This window comes from Ascaphus truei, assembly GCF_040206685.1.
Source record: "Ascaphus truei isolate aAscTru1 chromosome 3 unlocalized genomic scaffold, aAscTru1.hap1 SUPER_3_unloc_8, whole genome shotgun sequence".
In the NCBI taxonomy this organism is placed as follows: Eukaryota; Metazoa; Chordata; class Amphibia; order Anura; family Ascaphidae; genus Ascaphus; species Ascaphus truei.
This window is the reverse complement of record NW_027453831.1, coordinates 192,909-202,636: the sequence shown is the minus strand read 5'-3', so window position 1 is coordinate 202,636 and position 9,728 is coordinate 192,909. Positions and strand designations below refer to the sequence as shown.

The window sequence follows — 9,728 nt, the reverse complement described above, 5'->3', positions numbered from 1 at the left end:
CCTTCCCTCAGTACCCGGTGCTCCTCCCCTTCCCTCAGTACCCGGTGCTCCCCCCCTTCCCTCAGTACCCGGTGCTCTCCCCTCCCTCTCCCTCAGTACCCGGTGCTCCCCCCCTTCCCTCAGTACCCGGTGCTCCCCCCTTTCCCTCAGTACCCGGTGCTCCCCCCCTTCCCTCAGTACCCGGTGCTCCCCCCTTTCCCTCAGTACCCGGTGCTCCCCCCCTTCCCTCAGTACCCGGTGCTCCCCCCCTTCCCTCAGTACCCGGTGCTCCCCCCCTTCCCTCAGTACCCGGTGCTCCCCCCCCTTCCCTCAGTACCCGGTGCGCTCCCCCCGCAGGATGACGCTCCCCCCGGACACGGTCACGTGTTCCCCGCAGAGCCGCAGCATTGTGTGTGAGTCGCGCACTGATTGCGTCATCACTCAGTTCCCGCTGCAGCGACCAATCAGTCTCCTGAGCTGCGTCCCGGTCCCTGATTGGAGGAGACCTTCTCGTGGGCGGAGCTCCAGGTCACGTGACTCTTCCCGTCCCCAGAACTTACAGGGTCACCATGGCGGCGGTGCGGGGCGCGAGGACACTCTGCCGGGAGGTGACGTCACAGGGTTAGATGGGATGTCACAAGGCCGGTAATGATGTCACAGGGTTAGATGGGATGTCACAGAGCCGGTAATGATGTCACAGTGTTAGATGGGATGTCACAGAGCCGGTAATGATGTCACAGGGTTAGATGGGATGTCACAGAGCCGGTAATGATGTCACAGGGTTAGATGGCATGTCACAGAGCCGGTAATGATGTCACAGGGTTAGATGGGATGTCACAGAGCCGGTAATGATGTCACAGGGTTAGATGGGATGTCACAGAGCCTGTAATGATGTCACAGGGTTAGATGGGATGTCACAGAGCCGGTAATGATGTCACAGGGTTAGATGGGATGTCACAGAGCCGGTAATGATGTCACAGGGTTAGATGGCATGTCACAGAGCCGGTATTGATGTCGCGGGTTTAGATGTAATGTCACAGAGCCGGTAATGATGTCACAGGGTTAGATGGGATGTCACAGAGCCGGTAATGATGTCACAGGGTTAGATGGGATGTCACAGAGCCGGTAATGATGTCACAGGGTTAGATGGGATGTCACAGAGCCGGTAATGATGTCACAGGGTTAGATGGCATGTCACAGAGCCGGTAATGATGTCACAGGGTTAGATGGGATGTCACAGAGCCGGTAATGATGTCACAGGGTTAGATGGGATGTCACAGAGCCGGTAATGATGTCACAGGGTTAGATGGGATGTCACAGAGCCGGTAATGATGTCACAGGGTTAGATGGGATGTCACAGAGCCTGTAATGATGTCACAGGGTTAGATGGGATGTCACAGAGCCGGTAATGATGTCACAGGGTTAGATGGGATGTCACAGAGCCTGTAATGATGTCACAGGGTTAGATGGCATGTCACAGAGCCGGTAATGATGTCACAGGGTTAGATGGGATGTCACAGAGCCGGTAATGATGTCACGGGTTTTGATGTAATGTTACAGGGCCGGTAATGATGTCACAGGGTTAGATGGCATGTCACAGAGCCGGTAATGATGTCACAGGGTTAGATGGGATGTCACAGAGCCGGTAATGATGTCACAGGGTTAGATGGGATGTCACAGAGCCGGTAATGATGTCACGGGTTTTGATGTAATGTTACAGGGCCGGTAATGATGTCACAGGGTTAGATGGCATGTCACAGAGCCGGTAATGATGTCACAGGGTTAGATGGGATGTCACAGAGCCGGTAATGATGTCACAGGGTTAGATGGGATGTCACAGAGCCGGTAATGATGTCACAGGGTTAGATGGGATGTCACAGAGCCGGTATTGATGTCACAGGGTTAGATGGGATGTCACAGAGCCGGTAATGATGTCACAGGGTTAGATGGGATGTCACAGAGCCGGTAATGATGTCACAGGGTTAGATGGGATGTCACAGAGCCGGTAATGATGTCACAGGGTTAGATGGGATGTCACAGGACCGGTAATGATGTCACGGGTTTTGATGTAATGTTAAAGGGCCGGTATTGATGTCGCGGGTTTAGATATAATGTCACAGAGCCGGTAATGATGTCACAGGGTTAGATGTAATGTCACAGGCCCGTAATGATGTCACTGGGTTAGATAGGATGTCAGAGGATCGGTAATGATGTCACGGGTTTAGATGGGATGTCACAGGGTTAGATAGGATGTCACAGGGCCGGTAATGATGTCACTCTCTCTTCGCAGGTTTTGCGATTGGAGGCAATGAGAATCAGAATCGTCCGAGCAGAGAGTGGAGGTGATGACATGATATTCGATACCAATGAATGATGCAGCGAGACCTGCGGGAAGCATCAGAGGGCAGTGTGTGTGTGACTGTGCCCGGGCTGGGAGTGTCACTGCCTCTCTCTGTCCCCGGGCTGGGAGTCTCACTGCCTCTCTCTGTGCCCGGGCTGGGAGTGTCACTGCCTCTCTCTGTGCCCGGGCTGGGAGTGACGCTGCCTCTCTCTGTGCCCGGGCTGGGAGTGTCACTGCCTCTCTCTGTCCCCGGGCTGGGAGTGACGCTGCCTCTCTCTCTGTCCCCGGGTTTGGAGTGACGCTGCCTCTCTCTGTCCCCGGGTTTGGAGTGACGCTGCCTCTCTCTGTGCCCGGGTTGGGAGTGACGCTGCCTCTCTCTCTGTCCCCGGGCTGGGAGTGACGCTGCCTCTCTCTGTGCCCGGGCTGGGAGTGACGCTGCCTCTCTCTGTCCCCGGGCTGGGAGTGACGCTGCCTCTCTCTCTGTGCCCGGGCTGGGAGTGACGCTGCCTCTCTCTGTGCCCGGGCTGGGAGTGACACTGCCTCTCTCTCTGTCCCCGGGTTGGGAGTGACGCTGCCTCTCTCTGTCCCCGGGCTGGGAGTGACGCTACCTCTCTCTCTGTGCCCGGGCTGAGAGTGACGCTGCCTCTCTCTGTGCCCGGGCTGGGAGTGACGCTGCCTCTCTCTGTGCCCGGGCTGGGAGTGACGCTGCCTCTCTCTGTGCCCGGGCTGGGAGTGACGCTGCCTCTCTGTCCCCGGGTTTGGAGTGACGCTGCCTCTCTCTGTCCCCGGGTTTGGAGTGACGCTGCCTCTCTCTGTCCCTGGGCTGGGAGTGACGCTGCCTCTCTCTGTGCCCGGGCTGGGAGTGACGCTGCCTCTTTCTCTGTCCCCGGGCTGGGAGTGACGCTGCCTCTCTCTCTGTCCCCGGGCTGGGAGTGACGCTGTCTCTCTCTGTCCCCGGGCTGGGAGTGACGCTGCCTCTCTCTGTGCCCGGGCTGGGAGCGACGCTGCCTCTCTCTGTCCCCGGGCTGGGAGTGACGCTGTCTCTCTCTGTCCCCGGGCTGGGAGTGACGCTGCCTCTCTCTCTGTCCCCGGGCTGGGAGTGACGCTGCCTCTCTCTCTGTGCCCGGGCTGGGAGTGACGCTGCCTCTCTCTCTGTGCCCGGGCTGGGAGTGACGCTGCCTCTCTCTCTGTGCCCGGGCTGGGAGTGACGCTGCCTCTCTCTCTGTGCCCGGGCTGGGAGTGACGCTGCCTCTCTCTATGTCCCCGGGCTGGGAGTGACGCTGCCTCTCTGTCCCCGGGCTGGGAGTGACGCTGCCTCTCTCTCTGTGCCCGGGCTGGGAGTGACGCTGCCTCTCTCTCTGTGCCCGGGCTGGGAGTGACGCTGCCTCTCTCTCTTTCCCCGGGCTGGGAGTGACGCTGCCTCTCTCTCTGTGCCCGGGCTGGGAGTGACGCTGCCTCTCTCTCTGTCCCCGGGCTGGGAGTGACGCAGCCTCTCTCTCTGTGCCCGGGTTGGGAGTGTCACTGCCTCTCTTTCTGTCCCCGGGCTGGCAGTGACGCTACCTCTCTCTGTGCCCGGGCTGGGAGTGACGCTGCCTCTCTCTGTCCCCGGGCTGGGATAGATGCTGCATCTCTCTCTGTGCCCGGGCTGGGAGTGACGCTGCCTCTCTCTCTGTGCCCGGGCTGGGAGTGACGCTGCCTCTCTCTCTGTGCCCGGGCTGGGAGTGACGCTGCCTCTCTCTGTGCCCGGGCTGGGAGTGACGCTGCCTCTCTCTGTGCCCGGGCTGACAGTGACGCTGCCTCTCTCTGTCCCCGGGCTGGGAGTGTCACTGCCTCTCTCTGTGCCCGGGCTGGGAGTGACGCTGCCTCTCTCTCTGTCCCCGGGCTGGGAGTGACGCTGCCTCTCTCTGTGCCCGGGCTGGGAGTGACGCTGCCTCTCTCTCTGTGCCCGGGCTGGGAGTGTCACTGCCTCTCTCTGTGCCCGGGCTGGGAGTGACGCTGCCTCTCTCTGTGCCCGGGCTGGGAGTGACGCTGCCTCTCTCTCTGTGCCCGGGCTGGGAGTGACGCTGCCTCTCTCTGTGCCCGGGCTGGGAGTGACGCTGCCTCTCTGTGCCCGGGCTGAGAGTGACGCTGCCTCTCTCTGTCCCCGGGCTGGGAGTGTCACTGCCTCTCTCTGTCCCCGGGCTGGGAGTGACGCTGCCTCTCTCTGTGCCCGGGCTGGGAGTGACGCTGCCTCTCTCTCTGTCCCCGGGTTGGGAGTGACGATGCCTCTCTCTCTGTCCCCGGGTTTGGAGTGACGCTGCCTCTCTCTGTCCCCGGGTTTGGAGTGACGCTGCCTCTCTCTGTGCCCGGGCTGGGAGTGACGCTGCCTCTCTCTCTGTCCCCGGGCTGGGAGTGACGCTGCCTCTCTCTGTGCCCGGGCTGGGAGTGACGCTGCCTCTCTCTGTCCCCGGGCTGGGAGTGACGCTGCCTCTCTCTCTGTGCCCGGGCTGGGAGTGACGCTGCCTCTCTCTGTGCCCGGGCTGGGAGTGACACTGCCTCTCTCTCTGTCCCCGGGTTGGGAGTGACGCTGCCTCTCTCTGTCCCCGGGCTGGGAGTGACGCTACCTCTCTCTCTGTGCCCGGGCTGAGAGTGACGCTGCCTCTCTCTGTGCCCGGGCTGGGAGTGACGCTGCCTCTCTCTGTGCCCGGGCTGGGAGTGACGCTGCCTCTCTCTGTGCCCGGGCTGGGAGTGACGCTGCCTCTCTGTCCCCGGGTTTGGAGTGACGCTGCCTCTCTGTCCCCGGGTTTGGAGTGACGCTGCCTCTCTCTGTCCCTGGGCTGGGAGTGACGCTGCCTCTCTCTGTGCCCGGGCTGGGAGTGACGCTGCCTCTTTCTCTGTCCCCGGGCTGGGAGTGACGCTGCCTCTCTCTCTGTCCCCGGGCTGGGAGTGACGCTGCCTCTCTCTCTGTCCCCGGGCTGGGAGTGACGCTGCCTCTCTCTCTGTCCCCGGGCTAGGAGTGACGCTGCCTCTCTCTCTGTCCCCGGGCTGGGAGTGACGCTGCCTCTCTCTGTGCCCGGGCTGGGAGTGACGCTGCCTCTCTCTCTGTGCCCGGGCTGGGAGTGACGCTGCCTCTCTCTCTGTGCCCGGGCTGGGAGTGACGCTGCCTCTCTCTCTGTGCCCGGGTTGGGAGTGACGCTGCCTCTCTCTCTGTCCCCAGGCTGGGAGTGTCACTGCCTCTCTCTGTCCCCGGGCTGGGAGTGACGCTGCCTCTCTCTCTGTGCCCGGGCTGGGAGTGACGCTGCCTCTCTCTCTGTCCCCAGGCTGGGAGTGTCACTGCCTCTCTCTGTCCCCGGGCTGGGAGTGACGCTGCCTCTCTCTCTGTGCCCGGGCTGGGAGTGACGCTGCCTCTCTCTCTGTCCCCGGGCTGGGAGTGACGCTGCCTCTCTCTCTGTGCCCGGGCTGGGAGTGACGCTGCCTCTCTCTCTGTGCCTGGGTTGGGAGTGACGCTGCCTCTCTCTCTGTGCCCGGGCTGGGAGTGACGCTTCCTCTCTCTGTCCCCGGGCTGGGAGTGACGCTGCCTCTCTCTGTCCCCGGGCTGGGAGTGACGCTGCCTCTCTCTGTCCCCGGACTGGGAGTGACGCTACCTCTCTCTCTGTGCCCGGGCTGGGAGTGACGCTGCCTCTCTCTCTGTGCCCGGGCTGGGAGTGACGCTGCCTCTCTCTCTGTCCCCGGGCTGGGAGTGACGCTGCCTCTCTCTGTCCCCGGACTGGGAGTGACGCTGCCTCTCTCTCTGTGCCCGGGCTGGGAGTGACGCTGCCTCTCTCTATGTCCCCGGGCTGGGAGTGACGCTGCCTCTCTCTCTGTGCCCGGGCTGGGAGTGACGCTGCCTCTCTCTATGTCCCCGGGCTGGGAGTGACGCTGCCTCTCTGTCCCCAGGGCTGGGAGTGACGCTGCCTCTCTCTCTGTGCCCGGGCTGGGAGTGACGCTGCCTCTCTCTCTGTGCCCGGGCTGGGAGTGACGCTGCCTCTCTCTCTTTCCCCGGGCTGGGAGTGACGCTGCCTCTCTCTCTGTGCCCGGGCTGGGAGTGGCGCTGCCTCTCTCTCTGTCCCCGGGCTGGGAGTGACGCAGCCTCTCTCTCTGTGCCCGGGTTGGGAGTGTCACTGCCTCTCTTTCTGTCCCCGGGCTGGGAGTGACGCTGCCTCTCTCTGTCCCCGGGCTGGGATAGACGCTGCATCTCTCTCTGTGCCCGGGCTGGGAGTGACGCTGCCTCTCTCTCTGTGCCCGGGCTGGGAGTGACGCTGCCTCTCTCTCTGTGCCCGGGCTGGGAGTGACGCTGCCTCTCTCTGTGCCCGGGCTGGGAGTGACGCTGCCTCTCTCTGTCCCCGGGCTGGGAGTGACGCTGCCTCTCTCTGTCCCCGGGCTGGGAGTGACGCTGCCTCTCTCTGTCCCCGGGCTGGGAGTGACGCTGCCTCTCTCTGTCACCGGGCTGGGAGTAACGCTGCCTCTCTCTGTCCCCGGGCTGGGAGTGACGCTGTCTCTCTCTGTCCCCGGGCTGGGAGTGACGCTGCCTCTCTCTGTGCCCAGGCTGGGAGTGACGCTGCCTCTCTCTTTGTGCCCGGGCTGGGAGTGACGCTGCCTCTCTCTCTGTCCCCGGGCTGGGAGTGACGCTGCCTCTCTCTCTGTGCCCCGGCTAGGAGTGACGCTGCCTCTCTCTCTGTGCCCGGGCTGGGAGTGACGCTGCCTCTCTCTCTGTCCCCGGGCTGGGAGTGACGCTGCCTCTCTCTCTGTGCCCAGGCTGGGAGTGACGCTGCCTCTCTCTGTCCCCGGGCTGGGAGTGACGCTGCCTCTCTCTCTGTCCCCGGGCTGGGAGTGACGCTGCCTCTCTCTCTGTCCCCAGGGCTGGGAGTGACGCTGCCTCTCTCTCTCTGTCCCCGGGCTGGGAGTGACGCTGCCTCTCTCTGTGCCCGGGCTGGGAGTGACGCTGCCTCTCTCTGTCCCCGGGTTGGGAGTGACGCTGCCTCTCTCTCTGTGCCACGGCTAGGAGTGACGCTGCCTCTCTCTGTGCCCAGGCTGGGAGTGACGCTGCCTCTCTCTGTCCCCGGGCTGGGAGTGACGCTGCCTCTCTCTGTGCCCGGGCTGGGAGTGACGCTGCCTCTCTCTCTGTGCCCGGGCTGGGAGTGACGCTGCCTCTCTCTCTGTCCCCGGGCTGGGAGTGACGCTGCCTCTCTCTCTGTCCCCGGGCTGGGAGTGACGCTGCCTCTCTCTCTGTCCCCGGGCTGGGAGTGACGCTGCCTCTCTCTGTCCCCGGGCTGGGAGTGACGCTGCCTCTCTCTCTGTCCCCGGGCTGGGAGTGACGCTGCCTCTCTCTGTCCCCGGGTTGGGAGTGACGCTGCCTCTCTCTCTGTCCCCGGGTTGGGAGTGACGCTTCTTCTCTCTGTGCCCGGGCTGGGAGTGACGCTGCCTCTCTCTCTGTGCCCGGGCTGGGAGTGACGCTGCCTCTCTCTCTGTGCCCGGGCTGGGAGTGACGCTGCCTCTCTCTGTCACCGGGCTGGGAGTAACGCTGCCTCTCTCTGTCCCCGGGCTGGGAGTGACGCTGCCTCTCTCTGTCCCCGGGCTGGGAGTGACGCTGCCTCTCTCTGTCCCCGGGCTGGGAGTGACGCTGCCTCTCTCTGTCCCCGGGCTGGGAGTAACGCTGCCTCTCTCTGTCACCGGGCTGGGAGTAACGCTGCCTCTCTCTGTCCCCGGGCTGGGAGTGACGCTGCCTCTCTCCGACCCCCGGGCTGGGAGTGACGCTGCCTCTCTCTGTCCCCGGGCTGGGAGTGACGCTGCCTCTCTCTTTGTGCCCGGGCTGGGAGTGACGCTGCCTCCCTCTGTGCCCGGGCTGGGAGTGACGCTGCCTCTCTCTCTGTGCCCCGGCTAGGAGTGACGCTGCCTCTCTCTCTGTGCCCCGGCTAGGAGTGACGCTGCCTCTCTCTCTGTGCCCGGGCTGGGAGTGACGCTGCCTCTCTCTCTGTCCCCGGGCTGGGAGTGACGCTGCCTCTCTTTGTGCCCAGGCTGGGAGTGACGCTGCCTCTCTCTGTCCCCGGGCTGGGAGTGACGCTGCCTCTCTCTGTGCCCGGGCTGGGAGTGACGCTGCCTCTCTCTCTGTGCCCGGGCTGGGAGTGACGCTGCCTCTCTCTCTGTCCCCGGGCTGGGAGTGACGCTGCCTCTCTCTCTGTCCCCGGGCTGGGAGTGACGCTGCCTCTCTCTCTGTCCCCGGGCTGGGAGTGACGCTGCCTCTCTCTGTGCCCGGGCTGGGAGTGACGCTGCCTCTCTCTGTCCCCGGGTTGGGAGTGACGCTGCCTCTCTCTCTGTCCCCGGGTTGGGAGTGACGCTGCCTCTCTCTCTGTCCCCGGGTTGGGAGTGACGCTGCTTCTCTCTGTCCCCGGGCTGGGAGTGACGCTGCCTCTCTCTCTGTGCCCGGGCTGGGAGTGACGCTGCCTCTCTCTGTCCCCGGGCTGGGAGTGACGCTGCCTCTCTCTGTGCCCGGGCTGGGAGTGACGCTGCCTCTCTCTGTGCCCGGGCTGGGAGTGACGCTGCCTCTCTCTCTGTCCCCAGGCTGGGAGTGACGTTGCCTCTCTCTCTGTCCCCAGGCTAGGAGTGTCACTGCCTCTCTCTGTCCCCGGGCTGGGAGTGACGCTGCCTCTCTCTCTGTGCCTGGGCTGGGAGTGACGCTGCCTCTCTCTCTGTGCCCGGGCTGGGAGTGACGCTGCCTCTCTCTCTGTGCCCGGGCTGGGAGTGACGCTGCCTCTCTCTCTGTCCCCGGGCTGGGAGTGACGCTGCCTCTCTCTCTGTGCCAGGGCTGGGAGTGACGCTGTCTCTCTCTGTCCCCGGGCTGGGAGTGACGCTGCCTCTCTCTGTGCCCGGGCTGGGAGTGACGCTGCCTCTCTCTGTCCCCGGGCTGGGAGTGACGCTGTCTCTCTCTGTCCCCGGGCTGGGAGTGACGCTGCCTCTCTCTGTGCCCGGGCTGGGAGTGACGCTGCCTCTCTCTCTGTCCCCGGGCTGGGAGTGACGCTGCCTCTCTCTGTGCCCGGGCTGGGAGTGACGCTGCCTCTCTCTCTGTGCCCGGGCTGGGAGTGACGCTGCCTCTCTCTCTGTGCCCGGGCTGGGAGTGACGCTGCCTCTCTCTCTGTGCCCGGGCTGGGAGTGACGCTGCCTCTCTCTCTGTCCCCGGGCTGGGAGTGACGCTGCCTCTCTCTGTGCCCGGGCTGGGAGTGACGCTGCCTCTCTCTGTGCCCGGGCTGGGAGTGACGCTGCCTCTCTCTCTGTCCCCAGGCTGGGAGTGACGTTGCCTCTCTCTCTGTCCCCAGGCTAGGAGTGTCACTGCCTCTCTCTGTCCCCGGGCTGGGAGTGACGCTGCCTCTCTCTCTGTGCCTGGGCTGGGAGTGAC

At 64.2% G+C, this 9,728-nt stretch overlaps 1 protein-coding gene across 2 annotated transcripts in view; it reads left to right on the top strand.

Annotated features, from left to right (window-relative positions):
* Positions 1-445: 445 nt before the first annotated feature.
* Positions 446-9,728, top strand: part of LOC142473356 (uncharacterized) — a 35,930-nt gene continuing 26,647 nt past the window's right edge. The window contains exons 1-2 of one of the 2 annotated variants that reach the window (XM_075580590.1): positions 446-587; positions 2,270-2,321. In XM_075580590.1, the coding sequence (XP_075436705.1) occupies positions 549-587; positions 2,270-2,321 (91 nt within the window). In that variant the 5' untranslated portion in view covers positions 446-548. Of the gene's footprint in view, positions 625-2,269; positions 2,322-9,728 lie in introns of both variants that reach the window. The other variant, XM_075580591.1, reaches the window with a different exon arrangement.